Source organism: Pelobates fuscus, chromosome 6, assembly GCF_036172605.1.
Source record: "Pelobates fuscus isolate aPelFus1 chromosome 6, aPelFus1.pri, whole genome shotgun sequence".
Lineage (NCBI taxonomy): Eukaryota > Metazoa > Chordata > Amphibia > Anura > Pelobatidae > Pelobates > Pelobates fuscus.
In genome coordinates, this window is record NC_086322.1 from 292,956,243 (window position 1) to 292,975,508 (window position 19,266).

Here is a 19,266-nt window from a genome sequence, read left to right on the forward strand (position 1 = left end):
AACTTTCATTCATGCACTGAGCAGTTAATGTAGACAGAAAGACAGAACATGTCACCCATGTGCGAAGCAGAGCATTTCACGTAAAGACACTGAGCAGAGCACTCCATGTAAACACACAGAGAAGAACATTCCATGTAAACAAACAGAGCAGAGCATTTCATGTAAACAAACAGAGCAGAGCATTTCATGTAAACAAACAGAGCAGGGCATTTCATGTAAACAGAGCAGAGCAACCCATGTAAACACACAGAGCAGAGCAACTCATGTAAACACACAGAGCAGAGCAACTCATGTAAACACACAGAGCAGAGCATTCCATGTAAACACGCAAAGCAGAGCATCTCATGTAAACAAACAGAGCAGAGCATTCCATGTAAACACAGAGCAGAGCAACTCATGTAAACACACAGAGCAGAGCATTCCATGTAAACAAAGCAGAGCAAAGCATCTCATTTAAATAGAGGGGCAGCCTCTCATTCATGCACTAAACAGAGCATCTCATCTAGAGAGACCCCCTCAGCCATGAACTGAGCAGAGCATCTGATATAGGCAGGTCATCTCATCTAGAGAGACCCTCTCACCCATGCACTTAGCAGAGCATCTCCTGTAGGCAGAGCAGAGCATCTTCTGTAGACAGAGCATGTCATGTAGGCAGAGCAGAGCATCTGATGTAGGCAGACCATCTAATCTAGAAAGACCCTGTCACCCATGCACTGAGCAGAGCATCTCCTGTAGACAGAGCAGAGAATCTTGTGTAGGCAGAGCAGAGCATTTTGAGTAGACAGAGCAGCACATCTGATATAGGCAAAGCAGAGCATTTTGTGTAGGCAGAGCAGAGCATTTTGTATAGGCAGAGCAGAGCATGTGCCCAGTGGTGTCGGTGGACACAGCCAGAGCCAGCCGGGGCCCCGGAGAGCACTCACAGCCGGTGTCTCCCTCCCTCCCTTTGCCCTCGGTGTGAGCTGGAGGAGGCACCGCGCAGCCTCCCCTCCCTGCCCGATGTTCGCTGACCTTGGAGCCCGAATCAGTGAGAGGGAGCCGGCCAGGAGACCGGACTACAGCCCGGAGAGGGGCACCATGGAGGGTGAGTGTGTATGGCACGGGGTATGGGAGTGTGAGTGTGTATGGCAGGGGGTATGGGAGTGTGAGTGTGTATGGCAGGGGGTATGGGAGTGTGAGCAGAGGGTATGGGAGTGTGTATGGCAGGGGGCATGGGAGTGTGAACAAAGTGTGAGTGTGTACGGCAGGGGGTATGGGAGTGTGAGCAGAGGGTATGGGAGTGTGTATGGCAGGGGGTATGGGAGTGTGAGCAGAGGATGAGTGTGTATGGCAGGGGGTATGGGAGTGTGAGCAGAGGATGAGTGTGTGTCTATGGCATTGTGTGAGTATGAGCAGAGGGTGAGTGCGTGTTTATGGCATTGTGTGAGTGTGAGCAGAGGGTGAGTGTGTGTTTATGGCATTGTGTGAGTATGAGCAGAGGGTGAGTGTGTGTTTATGGCATTGTGTGAGTGTGAGCAGAGGGTGAGTGTGTGTCTATGGCATTGTGTGAGTGTGTGTTTATGGCATTGTGTGAGTGTGAGCAGAGGGTGAGTGTGTCTATGGCTTTGTGTGAGTGTGAGCAGAGGGTGAGTGTGTGTTTATGACATTGTGTGAGTGTGAGCAGGGGGCAAAGTGAGAGCAGGCAAAATTGTGTATATATGGCATAGTGTGAGCAGAGTGTAATTGTGTAGCAGAGGGTAAGTGTGAGCAGGGGGTTGTGTGTGTTTATGGCAGAGGGTGAGTGTGAGCAGGTGGTAGTGTGTTATTTATAGTATTGTGTAAGTGTGAGCAGAGGTAGTGTGTTATTTATAGTATTTTGTAAGTGTGAGCAGAGGTAGTGTGTTATTTATAGTATTGTGTAAGCAGGGGTAGTGTGTTATTTATAGTATTGTGTAAGCAGGGGTAGTGTGTTATTTATAGTATTGTGTAAGTGTGAGCAGGGGTAGTGTGTTTATTATGGTATTGTGTGAGTGTGAGCAGGGGTAATGTGTGTTTATGGCATTGTGTAAGTGTGAGCAGAGGGCATTCTGTGAGTGTGAGCAGTGTGTGATTGTGTGAGCAAGGGGCAGAGTGTGAACAGGTGAAAGCTTGTATTAATGACAGTTTGAGTGTGAGCAGAGTGTGATTGTGTGAGCATAGAGTGAGTGTAACAGTGGTGGTGTGTGTTTGTTGGCATTATGTGAGTGTGAGCTGGTGGTATTATAGGATGGATGTGCACAGGGCAGTGTGTATTTATGGCATTGTGTGAGGAGGAGGTAGTGTGTAAGTGTGAACAGAGGCCAGTGTGTCATTTTAAGCAAGTGGTGGGTAGTGTGTGTTTATGGCATTGTGTGAATGTAAACAGAGATAGTGTGTGTGTGTGTGTTTATAGAAATATATGAGTGTGAGCAGATGGCAGTTTGTGCTATTGCATTGCCTGAGTTTAGTATGTGTTTATGTCAATAGGTGAGTGTAAGCAGGTGGCAGTGTGTTATTTATGTTATTGTGTGAGTGTGAGCAGAGGCAATGTGAGTTTATGGCTGAGTGTGAGCAGAGGGCAGGCTGAGTGTGAGCAGAAGGCAGTGTGGGAGTGTGAGCATTATGTGAGCTGAAAACATCAGGTAACAGTGTGTGAGCTCGGTGTGTAAACTCAGTGTGTGAGCTCGTTGTGTGAGCTCAGTGTGTAAGCTCGGTGTGTGTGTGTGAGCTCAGTGTGTGTGTGAGCTCGGTGTGTGTGTGTGAGCTTGGTGTGTGTGTGTGAGCTCGGTGTGTGTGAGCTCGGTGTTTGTGAGCTTGGTGTTTGTTTGAGCTCAGTGTGTGTGAGCTCGGTGTGTGAGCTCAGTGTGTAAGCTCGGTGTGTGTGTGTGAGCTCGGTGTGTGTGTGTGTGAGCTCGGTGTGTGTGTGTGAGCTCAGTGTGTGTGAGCTCGGTGTTTGTGAGCTTGGTGTTTGTTTGAGCTCAGTGTGTGTGAGCTCGGTGTGTAAACTAAGTGTGTGTGAACTCTGTGTGTGTAAGCAGAGGGTAGTGTGTTTCAGGTGACAATGGTTCAGCGGCCAGTAGCTGTTTGTCACAACACCTCTCATGCTAGCGAATGAGGCCTAGTGCATCTATACAAAAGGTGTGTACTATAGCGTTAATCCAAAAATCGAAAATGTGCTATCACCAAGAGTGTACCTCACTCACTCAGCAATACAGAATACAAAAGCAAACAAAAGCAAATAAGGCTATACAAGCGATATAAGCTAAAAGGGAGGGATAGCACATCAAAGAGAATACAACCTTAAAACGGGCCGGGATCTTTCCAGATCTAAAACATAAATACAGTAAAATATGGTGAAGTATGAATGGACAAGGGGGTGGGTGTCCAGGAGGTAGAGAACTTACAAAAGGTATAGGTTTTCTGCGCTTATCTCCCTTTCGGGTGTTTGTAGCCAATCAATGTGTAGAACAAACGATAGATTTTCCTCCAAAATGGTAAAATCCTCAGTATGGACAGAAAAGAGAGATATACATAGAGTAGTACTGTATAAAAATATCAAAATTTAATCACACTGATTGCACTTACATTCAGGTAACAATCAGCAAGCATGTCTCCACTAACAAGTGGACCGAGATGTCAAATAGGATCAATGATGCAGATGATGAAACAACTGGTCGTACCATATGAAGTGCTAAAACAAATACATACAATAATAAAATAATATAATGAGAATACTCAGTTCAAGTCCTTATCCCTGAAGAAGTCTACACAAGACGAAACGCGTTGGACTGAGTATTCTCATTATATTATTTTATTATTGTATGTATTTGTTTTAGCACTTCATATGGTACGACCAGTTGTTTCATCATCTGCATCATTGATCCTATTTGACATCTCGGTCCACTTGTTAGTGGAGACATGCTTGCTGATTGTTACCTGAATGTAAGTGCAATCAGTGTGATTAAATTTTGATATTTTTATACAGTACTACTCTATGTATATCTCTCTTTTCTGTCCATACTGAGGATTTTACCATTTTGGAGGAAAATCTATCGTTTGTTCTACACATTGATTGGCTACAAACACCCGAAAGGGAGATAAGCGCAGAAAATCTATACCTTTTGTAAGTTCTCTACCTCCTGGACACCCACCCCCTTGTCCATTCATACTTCACCATATTTTACTGTATTTATGTTTTAGATCTGGAAAGATCCCGGCCCGTTTTAAGGTTGTATTCTCTTTGATGTGCTATCCCTCCCTTTTAGCTTATATCGCTTGTATAGCCTTATTTGCTTTTGTTTGCTTTTGTATTCTCTAGTGCATCTATGGCACATGTACTGGACGAGGAGAATGCAATTTTATTTGCAAATTTTTTAACCCAATTTCCATGCAAAGCAACTAGTTGTCCCATTCCCTTCAACGAGAAAACACCATATATGGGGATTATGGGAGCAGTACAACTGCACACTTCCTGGTAGATTGACACTCTATTCCTCTTGAAACAAGGGGTGGAGCTAAGGACCTAGATCATTTTGTATATTTTAATTCCTGAGCAGAGTTTTGTGTGGTTTTTGGACTGTGTGTGAGCTGCGAGTGGTGTACTGGACGGACAGTGTTTAAGCAGCTGTTAGTGTGTAGTGGGCACAGTTTGTAGGCATCGGGTAGTGAGCGCAGAATGCTGGTGTCTTTGAACTGGGGCGAGCACAGTAAGAACCAGATGAGTTGCGCACAGATTGATATGTCACTGGGCGGCTGTGAGTGTGCTGCGAGCGATCGTTACAACCAGTGTGCACGAACAGTGATTTTCTGCTTTCTGACAGCGTTTGCTCTGTGTATAAACATTTCTAAGTGTTTTGCACAAATAAAAATGACAATATGTCTTGTAGGATTGCATTTGTGTTTCTGTTGACAGCATACCGTGGGATATATCTCTTTGCATTTGTCTTCGTTTACTAAATACCATAGCAAATAAAAGACCATCGTTTGTAGTGACCTCCCTCATACAAGGGCCTTGATTTCATTTTTGTGGATAAGCTTTTTAAAGGATTTTTACCACATTTTAGAATATTTATCATATGTAAAAGATATATCAATAAATGAAAAAAAATAAAAAAATCTTTTTCAAAATATTAAATCATCTGAAGAGCTTATCCAAAATTATTAAATTATGTAACTTTGTCAGCATTGTAATACTGACGTCGCTAATTTAAGAACATAACCATTTATTGTTATGTTATGCGACCTGATTCATATAATAATGACATAACCATATTAGCAGTGACCTCAAACATGTAGTGATGGTATATCTGCTTTGTGCATGGTGACCTCACACATGTGTTAAAGATTTATCCATATGTGCATTGTGCATAGTGACCTGAGCAATGTTTATATGACGTGTTTATTAGTGATGTCATCAGTGCATATAGTGACCTCAAACATGTAATGATTACTTAACTGTGTCAGCATCCTATATTGTATCATCCTATATAGTGACCTCACACATATAATGCTTACTTAACTGTACCAGCATTGTATATAGTGACCTCATACATGTAGTGATTACTTAACTGTATCAGGATCCTATATAGTGACCTCACAAGTGTAATGATTACTAAGCTGTACCAGCATTCTGTATAGTGACCTCATACATGTAGTGATTACTTAACTTTACCAGCATTGTGTAAAGTGATCTCACTCATTTAGCGATTACTTAACCGTATCAGCATTGTATATAGTGACCTCACATATGTAATGATTACTTAGCTGTATCAGTATTGTATATAGTGACCTCACACATGTAGTGAAGTCATGATCATACCACCACTTTATAGAATAACAATTTAAATGTACCACATCTTTATGCAATGACCTCATAATGTTACTAGTTATTTTGCATGTGCTGGATATACGCAAAATCACTTATATAAATAGCAACACTGTATGATGTCATAAGTTAACTTTTATCACCATCATTTATGACCTCATAAGTGGCGCCATTTAACCTAATAAATCGAGAGATGTCATAACCATTTGGCCACCATATATTGACCTCGAGCATATAGTGATGTCCGTACCATACGGTCTAGTGATGTCATAACCATATTACCACCATACAGTGACCTCAATATATTATTGACCTTACATATTATTCCATGACACGTCATAACAAGTGGGAATCGGTGGGATTTATCCGCTATACTTCGCATATTAGCAAGTTATAATCCCAATTGCAGAATTGTGGACTTAATAGCCAATCTATGGACATTTTCCATTTCATATACAGTCACAGATTGCCTGTCTATACTTTAAATATGCAATCCGATTTTCAGTACATGGCAATTCTGTCTTTGGTGAATAACCCCTACTATATTGTGAGGCATTATTTTTTTTCCCCATTGCAGCCACCGCTCACTTCAGATTTTGCCGAAACCTTCTCGAGCACACGGTGTCGGCTGAGAACTTAAACCATCGCTTGAGACGGGAAATGGGCAGCAGCTTAACCTGGCACGATGGCAGAGGTCAAAGGGCGACAGGAGGGAGGGTCATCAAACTTCTTAAACAGCCAGGAACAGAAGTTACCCAGGTATTAAATCCTTATTGCCTGTTTGAGGTTTTCCAGGGATTTGTTGATAAAAATTCAAACTACGTCACATTCGATAATACATTGGCACTGACATAATGAGGGAAATTCATGGAAGTATTCTATTCTAAAAAGTGGTAAACAATTAGGGCGGTCTACTTTGATTAGAAGTCCATATTTCCCATAATGTACCTGGCTGCCTCTCCCTGGTTGGCTAACTCTTTAAATTCACATTTAAAGCACCAATACTGCAAAACGCTGTTCTAGTGTTTGAAATGTCCATTTAAAGGGGCCAAGCACTCCTCAGTGATTTGAAGTGGTCACAGTGCATGGAGTCTGTATGGGCGGTGTTATTCTTTGAAATGCTGCACGTACTGAGTTTAACCCCTCTTCTCCTGGAGTGTAACTCCACCTCTGGTAGCGTCACGGGGGGGGGGGGGGGTCATTAGTCAGCCCAGAACAAGAGTTTCTGGTGGTAAATGTGCATTCTGTGCATTTGGACATCTGACGTCAGACAAACAGAATACTGGTGGCAGGTGTCCAAAAATGCCCCCGTCTTCCTCCCCTCAGCCTGCCTTCCTTGGCATCTATCCTACTGCAGCAAGGACTTGGTCTTGGCACTAAAACAGAACTGAGTTTTATCTTTATTTTATCTTTTCTTTAAATTTAATTGGGGGAGGACAGACCAGCACAGTAAGGGTTATTCTAACCAAAAACAGTGTTTTATGAAAACACTATTTTTATGGTTGGAGTAACACTTTACGTTTGACAAAGCATCATGGGAGTTTTTGTCTTGGTTTAACGTGAGAAGTACCTAAAATGCACTTTGAGTATCACCAGTTAGACATCAGATACCTAGAACAGCACACCCAGTGCTTGGAATTATTATGCGGCTGTCCTGCAGACCCCTTCATGTGTGACCTTCTTGGGTAGTCAGACTAATTGGGAATTGTTATCAGCGGGACTCAGTAACCCTTGTAAATCTGCAGTAATTGCTCTTCTTGGGCATTACGATTGGGCTGCTCTGTAATAAAGAACAATTATCAGCCTGCAGTTACTGTGTCTACAAAACAGCGCTGCTGTGCAGGAGATATACGGGCAGGTCACAAAGCACTGCGGGAAATAACATTTCAAGGTGCAATGCTCTGCATTCATTTAGCCAAGTAGCAAATCTCCCATAGAGAAATGTCATGGTGCGGTCCACTGGATCATTTATTAAAAGGTGGAATGATGTGCATTGACTTAACACAGTTGAGTGTCTAGGAAAGTCAGGTAATGGTACTGCCGTTTGGGAAGAGAACATCTGCAGTTCTGTAGAAGGCACTAGGTTTCTTATCACAGAGGGCTTTAACTAATTAGGAGTGAGCTTTATTGGTGACCATAATTCTCTCCAAACAGGTCAGGTCCAATGATCAGTATGGCATCTACCATACCAGCCCATCCTTCAGCTGTCTCTCCAAACCGGTTGTGCTGTGGACCCAACAGGATGTGTGCAAGTGGTTAAAGAAGTATTGTCCACACAATTATCTCACGTACGTCGAAGCTTTCTCCCATCATGCAATTACAGGTACGTGGCCAATAGATGATTAATGTATCCGTTCTCTCCTCTGTGTGTTACCGAATTGCAAACATTCTCTTAATCAGATTTTTTTCCAGCATGGCTATTTTAAATTTCAACTCCCATTTTCCAAAAATTCTGATTTTTAGTGCACAAACCTTTCTGTTTGTCTTCTGGCCCAATTTATCCACTAATGCCACCAATGTCCTTAAACAATATGTTAATCACATTGCCGCACATACTGGCAAAGCAAAAAGGCCTTTTCTTATCCGTTCCTGAACATTTATCATTCTTTGCGTTTTTCTCGTGCTGTCTTGCATGTAATTTACAGAGTTTCACTCTATCAGCAGTATATATGGAAAAAAACATGCCGTGACAGAGTGTTAAAGTAAGTACTGCAGTGGGCTGATAGAACCTAAGATGTTAGGTGAGATCTTGTTAACGGTGAGAAAAAAAAACGATTTATAATCTGCCGGAGAATTTGGAGATCAAGTAACAAACACATTTATCATAAGCGAGCCAGTTTTATTTCTCTCCTGTATCACATGCTCGGAGATGGAAAGAGAACATATTGTTTTTAAGAATATCCTTTCTGTGCACTGTCCTCCTTAATACACACACCAGCATGAAAATCAGCCCCTGGAGCTACGCAGACTAAAAGACTTAATGTACGGCGCAGCTAAAGCACAGAGAGAAGGGAATTCACCCCCTGGGGGAAAGGAGACGGATAGAGAAGAGGGGGGCTGGGAGGAGAATGAAGGATGGGAGGGAGAGACACCAAGAAAGAGAGAATGGGGTATTGCAATCATCTCCCAATGCTGACAGTTGCGTGTGTGTCTGTAAAATACTGTCTGTAAAATACTGCTGTTTGTTTGATTACAGTGAGTGTTGTCTGATTACAATGAGTGCTGTCTGTCTGTTTACATTGAGTGCTGTCTGATTACAATGAGTGCTGTATGTCTGATTTGATGTCTGTATGTCTGAATGCATTAGCCTCATACACATCCTGAGCATTTTTCAATTCTGTTACTGTGTTAGCCTTATACACATCCCGAGCATTCTTCAATTCCTTTACTGTGTTAGCCTTATACACATCCCCAGCATTCTTTAATTCCTTTACTGTGTTAGCCTTATACACATCCTGAGCATTCTTCAATTCCTTTACTGCGCCAGCCTTAAACACATCCCGAGCATTCAATTCCTTTACTGTGTTAGCCTTATACACATCTCCAGCATTCTTTAATTCCTTTACTGTGTTAGCCTTATACACATCCTGAGCATTCTTCAATTCCTTTACTGCGCCAGCCTTATACACATCCCGAGCATTCTTCAATTCTTTTACTGTGTTAGCCTTATAAACATCCCAAGCATTCTTCGATTCCTTTACTGCGTTAATCTTATACATATCCTGAGCATTCTTTAATTCCTTTACTGTGTTAGCCTTATACACATCCCCAGCATTCTTTAGTTCCTTTACTGTGTTAGCCTTATACACATCCAGATCATTCTTTAATTCCTTTACTGTGTTAGCCTTATACACATCCCCAGCATTCTTTAATTCCTTTACTGTGTTAGCCTTATACACATCCCGAGCATTCTTTAATTCCTTTACTGTGTTAGCCTTATACACATCCCCAGCATTCTTTAATTCCTTTACTGTGTTAGCCTTATACACATCCCCAGCATTCTTTAATTCCTTTACTGTGTTAGCCTTATACACATCCTGAGCATTCTTCAATTCCTTTAGTGCATTTACTTCTATAAGGGTTGCGTAAAAACCCAACATGCAGTATGTAAACCCACAGAACACCTAAAAACGTATTGCCGATCCCTAGAATGTCCGGTCTAACGTAGTCAGAAAAGAGTAGTCAGGGAATAGCCAAAAGTCAGGATGCCAGAGATCAGTAGAGCGATACAGGAATAGCCGGGTCAGGATACCAGAAAGGAGAAAAATCAAGATACAAGCCGAGTCAAGAAACCAGAGAACAGAAGAGTCAATAGCCAAGCCGAGTCAAGTGACAATATACCAAGAAATCGCAGAGAATTATCAAGTAGCATCATAGGGCACACTAGGAACCACAATAGGGAGAAGAACAAAGCAAAAGGTGTCCTTTCTATAAGGGAGCGTCTTTTGCTTTAAGGCCACGCCCCTAAAACGTTCTGGGCCGGTACAGATGAGGCAGGATCGCATCATCGACATAATGACTGTAGCGGATTGGTACCGGCTGTCCCACGACATGTATGAGAATAAGTGTATTTGGTCATATGGCTGGTTTAATGTGTATGTACATGTATAGAAAGCATGGTATCCGGGTATAATGACAGTTAAATGTATGTAAAGAATTGTATTCCTCTAGTTGTTCGGTAGAATCATTCAAATAAAACAAGGGAATGAAACTACCGAACAACCAGACCACCCAGGAATGAGTGTGCCTCCAATTACCGTTTGCAACAATGTTGCAAACAGGTAATTGGCAATCAGTGCAGTGTGGTCTTTGTCCTCTGGGTGGCCGCCATTCGGGAAACAAACACGTGGCGGCGGCCATCTTAAACTACCGAACAGCTGTGTTTTGCCGTCGAGTGTCTGGAACTAAAATCGGACACTTGACTAGGCAAACACCGCTGAGACCTCCATACTTCCAGAAATTCGTATGGAAACTACCGAATGACCCGCCGTTCGGTAGAAAGAGCCCCATAAACAAGGGAATTCATTCAAACCCTCTCCAGGCTCTATAACACAGGCAATTCGCCTGTTTTCATTCCCTTGTTTGTGACCGACCGCAGGGCCAAAATGCATGGAACTGTTTTCGGATACTTTACCCATGCGGTCGGTCAAATCTTTGGAACCCCATATCTCACGAACCATTCATCCGAATGGGCTAATTTTTAAGTATGTTGGTCCCCCAGAATAGAGCTATCTGGGGATGTTGGATTTGTGGATGTACCCCAAGTATTTAGGGTACATCCAAAACTCGGGGAAAACTGTGTACACAATAAGGGGATTATGATGCTAGAGGAGGGGAGGAGATCTGTGGGAGGTTACTACTTAGAGATTGGATAATGTCTTAAGTGTTAGAACCTCCTCCCTTGCATGGGAGAGGGCTTTATAAGGAACTGTGGAATAAAGCTTGTCAGTCTACTCCTGAAACTGTGTGTCGTCCAGTTATTGGGATTGCGATGGGGATACTGCTGTATTACTTTACCTGCTGGAAACCTTGCCTATGGACTTAACATCACCTTGTTCCTGAGCCTCACTGGAATCTCTAGTGGAGAATAGCTGTGCAAGATCGGCTCTCCGCTACATTGGTTGGCAGCGCTGGGATCCAAACTCACAGAGGAACAAGCGTAAATGGAGTACGGATGGAGATTGATTTTTCTGCGCTAAAGCGCTCCACGCTAAAGGACCTCCTAGAGGCAAGGGGTATACAAGCCAGCAATAAGAAGAAAGCAGTACTTGTTACAGAACTCATGGCAGAGTACAGAATGGAGGGCGATTCAGTTCCGGCACAGAGGGAGCCGGGAGGAACACCACAAGGATCGGAATTCCAGAGGCAGGTTCAGTTCAGGCTATCCTTTTATGGGGAAAACCCCCCAACAGAAATTGTTACCAGGACAATGGCCGAGGTACAAGAATTCATCCTAAGGACACAGGCACCAGAACAAAGCTCTGCAATTAATGTGCCACAGGAAGGTAAGCCTAAAATACCATACCAGGCTTTTAAAACATATGTGGAGGCAGAGGAAGATATAGACGCTTTCCTGCAAGACTTTGAAAGACTGTGTGCACTGCATAAAATTAACGCAGAGGACTGGGTACCTATTTTGGCCGGAAGGTTAACCGGGAGGGCAGCAGAGGCATATCGGACTGTACCTAATGACGAAATAAGGAATTACAGTAAAGTGAAAGAAATTATACTCGCCAGGTATGCTATAACACCCGAGGCATACCGGCGGAGGTTCCGGGATCTAAAGAAAACAGAGAAGGACTCGCACACAGAGTGGGCATGCCGATTACAGGGGGCAGCGCTCGGGTGGGTGCAAGCTAGCAAGGCACGTTCTATGGAGGATGTAATACAAATGTTGCTGATGGAGCAGTTCTATGAGGGAGTAACCAATGAGGTCCAGGAATGGGTAAGGGACAGAAACCCTACTTCCCTTACCGAGGCGGCTAGGAAAGCGGATGACTACCTGGATGCACGCAGGTCACAAAAACCTGCAGCTCCAAAAGCAACCTTTAAAACATTCGGGGGAAACAACTACACCCCAGCTCCACCGAGACCGCTACCACCACCTCCACCACCCGCTGCACAGCCCCGGTTCCGACAACCCACCGCTGGCCCCTGTCATCACTGCCAGAAGTGGGGACATTATAAAAGGGAATGCCCACAGCTACGGGACCGTTCCACCTGGATTCGTCCAGGCCCACCTCCACCCAGGGCGGCCGCAGCCCACCACTACCAGGACCTAGTCACCACCCCATATGGTTCCGCAGTCCCCATTACTACTGTGGAACAATGGGAGGTACTGCACGAGGCAGATCCGGTCCAGGCCAATGTGGATAATCTACGGCACCATCGACAGACGGTATATCTGAATGGTACAGCAGTCCGGGGATTACGAGATTCGGGAGCCACCATCACTTTGGTACAGAGCCACCTGATTTCAGATCAGGCAAAACTGAACAAAACTGTTGCCGTCCGGGTAGCTGGGGGAGCAGTGTACCGGCTACCTACAGCAAGGGTACATTTACATTGGGGAGCGGGGGCAGGGGAAGTGGAGGTGGGGTTGATGCCACATTTACCGGCGGAGGTTTTATTGGGGAACGATCTGGGGAGGCTCACTTCTGCTTTTGAGCCCCAGTCACCCACCACAGGAGAGGTCAACCCTGTAGTCACCCGACAACAGGCCCGCACCCAGGACCACAACACACTGCCGGAGGTCCAGGTAAGCAACCCTACCCCCCCTCTAGAATGTGTCCCCTGGGCTCCACCTAATGAATTTGTAGCTGAAGTCGCAACAGACCCCACGCTTCAGGTGTATAGGGACAAGGTTGGCACGGGTTCCCCCGGGGCGGAGGAAGAGAAGTTTATCTGGGATAAACAACTTTTATACAGGGAAACAACCAAACAGATTACGGGGTTAGACCCGATAGCGAGGAGACAATTAGTGGTACCACAGCGGTACCGGGCTGAATTACTCCGGATAGCGCATGATATTCCGCTAACTTGACATCTAGGGGTTAGTCGCACCAGGTACAGACTAACCCAGAGTTTCTTCTGGCCAGGGATTAGCCAGGAAGTACGCAGATATTGCACGACTTGCGATACCTGCCAGAGAGTGGGAAAAAGGGGGGATCGCAGGAAGGCTAAACTTCACCCCTTACCCATAATAGAGGAACCTTTTAGCCGAATAGCGGTGGATCTGATAGGCCCCCTCAATAAAGTTAGCCCGTCAGGAAAACGGTATATTTTAACGGTCGTAGATTATGCCACCAGGTATCCAGAAGCAGTGGCTCTGACCAACATCCACGCTGAGACGGTCGCGGATGCCCTCATGCGGATATTCTCCCGGATGGGATTACCCAGGGAGATTATCTCGGATCAGGGTACCCAGTTTACCGCAGAATTCACCCAACACCTCTGGAGGATCTGTGGCATTAAGCCTATTATCAGCGCCCCTTACCACCCCCAGACGAACGGGCTCTGCGAACGATTCAATGGTACCTTGAAGCAGATGCTCCGAACCTTCGCAGAGACCCACAAGGACTGGGAACGATTCCTGCCGCACCTCCTATTTGCATACCGGGAGGTGCCGCAGGAATCCACAGGGTTCTCCCCGTTTGAATTATTGTTTGGAAGGAGGGTCCGAGGCCCATTGGATCTTATTAGAGAGCATTGGGAGGGAGACCGGAGCACAGATGGCACTCCCATCCTACCATATGTGTTGGCCTTTCGGGACCGCCTAGAAGCGTTGACCAAGACGGTACGGGAAAACCTTCAGGAGGCCCAGACCCGCCAGCGTACATGGTATGATCGGGGAGCCAGGGACCGTAGCTTTCAGGTCGGGCAGAAGGTAGTAATTTTAAAACCTGTCCGACATGATAAGTTACAGGCCGCCTGGCAGGGCCCATATAATGTGGTGGAGCAAAGATGCGATACCACCTATATTATCGGCCCCTGCACAGGGACTGGGGGGCGACGCATGCTCCATGTGAACATGCTGAAGCCCTACCACGAGCGTACTGAGGAGGTAACCGCCATCTGTGCCCCTAACACGGAAGAGTTTGACAGCTTACCCCTCCCCGATTTGCTGGGGGATGGGCAGCTGTCCGGAGATTTAGGGGAGGTTACGCTGGGAGATCGGCTGAGCCCACAGGAGCGGATCGAGGTACAGCAACTATTGGAAGAGAAACGCGACACGTTCTCTAATGTACCTGGATACACGCCTCTGGCAACTCACCGGGTCGAGACCCCAGGGCAACTACCCATGCGCCAGACACCATACCGCATTCCAGAAGCGGTACGGGAAAACATGCGTAAGGAGATCGACGAAATGCTCCAACTGGGGGTGATTGAACCCTCAGACAGTCCTTGGGCATCTCCTGTAGTCCTCGTACCAAAGCGAGACGGTACGACCCGCTTCTGCGTGGACTATAGGAGATTGAACGAGAAGACTGTATCTGACGCCTATCCGATGCCCCGGATAGACGAGTTACTGGACAGAATGGCCAGGGGCCAATACCTCACCACTATTGACTTGTGTAAAGGGTATTGGCAAATCCCCCTGGCCCCAGACGCCATCCCGAAGTCGGCCTTTGTCACCCCATTTGGCTTGTACCAGTTTAAGGTCATGCCATTTGGGATGAAAAACGCCCCAGCCACCTTCCAAAGGATGGTGGATCGACTCCTAGATGGATTCCAGGACTATACATGTGCCTACCTGGACGATATTGCTATTTTTAGCAATACGTGGCAGGAACACTTAGCTCACATCGGAGCTGTACTAGATAGGATAAGGGAAGCAGGTCTGACCTTGAAGCCGGCCAAGTGTAGTATCGGCATGGCTGAGGTACAATACCTGGGACATAGAGTAGGGTGCGGTAAACAAAAACCCGAACCCGCCAAAGTAGAGGCTGTAGCCCAGTGGCCCACCCCTAGGACTAAGACCCAGGTTTTAGCGTTTCTAGGGACAGCAGGGTATTACCGGAAGTTTGTTCCCAATTATAGCGCCCTGGCCAAACCCCTCACTGACCTGACCCGTAAGAACCTTCCCCGCCAAGTAAACTGGACCCCGGAGTGTGAGCAGGCATTCCAACAATTGAAAAATGCACTGATAAATGCCCCTGTCTTGGCAGCTCCCAATCCAACTAAACGTTTTCTTGTTCACACAGACGCTTCTATGTTTGGATTGGGGGCAGTACTGAGTCAAGTCGGGGCCGATGGCGGGGAACATCCAGTGGCTTACATCAGTCGCAAACTGTTACCTCGAGAAGTAAGCTACGCCGCCATCGAAAAGGAATGCCTGGCTGTGGTGTGGGCCCTAAAGAAGCTACAACCCTATTTATATGGACAGCCCTTTTCCTTGCTCACGGATCACAACCCGTTAGTCTGGCTGAACCGGGTGGCTGGAGACAACGCCAGGCTGCTGCGCTGGAGTTTGGCGCTACAGCCTTTTGACTTTAATATCCAGTACCGGCCGGGTAAGCAGAATGGAAATGCTGACGGGTTGTCAAGACAAACTGACTTAGAGAAATGATCCGTGAGCCCCCGGACATCCCCAAGCCGATCCGTGTTGGATCAGACTGTGTATGCCGGCTTGTGGGCAAGGGGGAGCAGTGTAGCGGATTGGTACCGGCTGTCCCACGACATGTATGAGAATAAGTGTATTTGGTCATATGGCTGGTTTAATGTGTATGTACATGTATAGAAAGCATGGTATCCGGGTATAATGACAGTTAAATGTATGTAAAGAATTGTATTCCTCTAGTTGTTCGGTAGAATCATTCAAATAAAACAAGGGAATTAAACTACCGAACAACCAGACCACCCAGGAATGAGTGTGCCTCCAATTACCGTTTGCAACAATGTTGCAAACAGGTAATTGGCAATCAGTGCAGTGTGGTCTTTGTCCTCTGGGTGGCCGCCATTCGGGAAACAAACACGTGGCGGCGGCCATCTTAAACTACCGAACAGCGGTGTTTTGCCGTCGAGTGTCTGGAACTAAAATCGGACACTTGACTAGGCAAACACCGCTGAGACCTCCATACTTCCAGAAATTCGTATGGAAACTACCGAATGACCCGCCGTTCGGTAGAAAGAGCCCCATAAACAAGGGAATTCATTCAAACCCTCTCCAGGCTCTATAACACAGGCAATTCGCCTGTTTTCATTCCCTTGTTTGTGACCAACCGCAGGGCCAAAATGCATGGAACTGTTTTCGGATACTTTACCCATGCGGTCGGTCAAATCTTTGGAACCCCATATCTCACGAACCATTCATCCGAATGGGCTAATTTTTAAGTATGTTGGTCCCCCAGAATAGAGCTATCTGGGGATGTTGGATTTGTGGATGTACCCCAAGTATTTAGGGTACATCCAAAACTCGGGGAAAACTGTGTACACAATAAGGGGATTATGATGCTAGAGGAGGGGAGGAGATCTGTGGGAGGTTACTACTTAGAGATTGGATAATGTCTTAAGTGTTAGAACCTCCTCCCTTGCATGGGAGAGGGCTTTATAAGGAACTGTGGAATAAAGCTTGTCAGTCTACTCCTGAAACTGTGTGTCGTCCAGTTATTGGGATTGCGATGGGGATACTGCTGTATTACTTTACCTGCTGGAAACCTTGCCTATGGACTTAACATCACCTTGTTCCTGAGCCTCACTGGAATCTCTAGTGGAGAATAGCTGTGCAAGATCGGCTCTCCGCTACAATGACATCAGCACGTATGCATTGCGTCATCAAAGGGGGCGTGCCGGCGTGGGACATGCGATCTGCCTTTGAGAGGAGTCAGCGTTGAGTGCCGCACCACGTGGGCGTGCTGGAGAGAGGTAACATATCTTGACAACTTCCTTTTGCTCTAATTTAAACTCAACATTGAAGGTCATGAAAAGTGGTTTAACCTTTATACGCTGTCTTTGAGGGGTTGGCTATGTTAAGAGCATTGATTAGATCAAACCGTTGCACTCAGTCTCTGAATCTATTTCAGGCCGAGCTCTGCTAAGGCTGAATGCTGAGAAGCTGCAACGTATGGGAATTATCCACGAGTCGCAAAGACAGGAAGTGTTACAGCAAGTTCTGCAGCTTCAGGTGCGAGAAGAGGTTCGGAACTTGCAACTACTCAGTCAAGGTAACGAGAAAGCAAACCTTTCTTTCTTGCTCTGCTTTTCCAACATTTCACTTCTCACCCCTCTCTCCCTTCCTTTCAGCTTCCTTCGGGAACTTCTCGTAGAGACGGTTCGTCAAACACTGTGATGGGCATACCCAAGACCTCTTGGGGACCCTCTGACTTGCTCCAACTCATGCACCTAATGTGGCAGAGGTGAAGTTTGGGTTTAGATTAAGACACCTCAACTCCACCATCTATCAACGGGAGTTCCATGACTAGTCACTGTGGACTTTCCTGCGTGGGTGGGTTATAGCAGGATGGGCTATGCACTCCATTCATCTCAAAGCCACTACAAACATGGGAACATAGAACGCCATGGAAAGCTATTTCATAAGTTCAGCTGCTTACCTTCGTGAGAGACACATAAGTATAACATTCATAATTAATATAATTATCCCTATCCGGGCAGATCGTCATCCACTGGTGCTGAAGACCTTCACCAGATGTGATTCAGACTCTTTTATTTTAAAAAAGGGACAAAAATGGTGATCATATGGTCTTAAGACATCACTGCCTGCTGGTCCAGAGCGCTATACAACTATATCATATGTACTAACATGAACATTTCATTGGATATTATACACTAAATAAGCCACGGAAACACAAATATCTTAAAAATCACCTGTTAGCAATACAAAGATATAATCAATATATATGTATAAAAAAAGTGAAAGGGATACATTGTATATACAATAATGCGTACAATATTTATTGCAGGGGGAGTCATTGGTCACTGCTTGTTACAGCTGGACCTTATTTTACATATTATATAATTTATTCTGTAGATATAACCCAATGTTTTAGGCCATGCTAAATATAATATAATATAAGTATTTAGTACATGGGTACATATGTTATAATCGAACAATGCAATATACTGTAGGTCTGTAAATAATTTATGTGTTGGTGATACGCACAAATGCTGATTTTTTCATTAAACAGGAAGTTGTGAATTGACAGTGGAAATTTATAAATTAGACCAACGTGGCTGTCAACCCACCACAACTTGCTGTTTAGTGTCACCATCAGGGATATTTAATGAAGTTTGAATTGTCAGAAATCGAAAATGGATTTTAGGAGAATAACCTAAAATGTAAAAATTCTCAGCTACGTTCTCAGTTTTGCCGAAAATGTGAAATTCCCTGTGACATCACCCTGAATCCCGACAGTTCACAGTTTAGTGAATTATGCTGTATGTGTAATATTTAGGCCGTGTATCAAATGCCAATATTCTTCCATGATTTGACTGGTCATTCTGTTGACTACCGGAACAGCTTTACGCAAAGTGGAAAAGACATAGAAAAAACATTGAATCACAAATAGGTAGTAGTTTAGGATAGCATTAAAAGTTTTTTTTATAATCTTAAAAATGTAACGTGAAGATGGAAAAGATTTCTTTTCATTAAATCAGGAATTGCGAAATACTGATTTGGGAATTGATCATAAAGGCAAAATAGCTAATATGGAGAATATTTACAGTTTGGCGAATTTGGCCTAGAATTTACAATTCCATTTTTAATTAGAACAATTGCCGGTTTAGTGAATAACTCATTGAGTTTATTCACTAAGCTCTAAAAGGGTTATTTACTGACGTGAGAATTAAACTTCAATTTCAAATTTAAGGTCAAAATAGGTGCAACTGGAAAACTATCTGACCTTAAATTAAAAATTCACTTTTTCTCACTTTAGTTGTATAACCTTGCAAATTGTGATGAATTAAAAAAAATAAAAAAGAAATTAGGC

General features: G+C 44.7%; 1 protein-coding gene across 1 annotated transcript; it reads left to right on the forward strand.

Annotated features, from left to right (window-relative positions):
- The first annotated feature begins 526 nt into the window (after window positions 1–526).
- On the forward strand, window positions 527–18,606 carry SAMD10 (sterile alpha motif domain containing 10). The gene is made up of 6 exons (XM_063459457.1): window positions 527–553; window positions 814–1,084; window positions 6,399–6,580; window positions 7,976–8,144; window positions 17,344–17,484; window positions 17,564–18,606. Exons 2-6 carry the CDS (start codon window positions 1,000–1,002, stop codon window positions 17,584–17,586), a joined length of 600 nt encoding a protein of 199 aa, XP_063315527.1. The 5' UTR covers window positions 527–553; window positions 814–999; the 3' UTR covers window positions 17,587–18,606.
- Window positions 18,607–19,266: the final 660 nt, after the last annotated feature.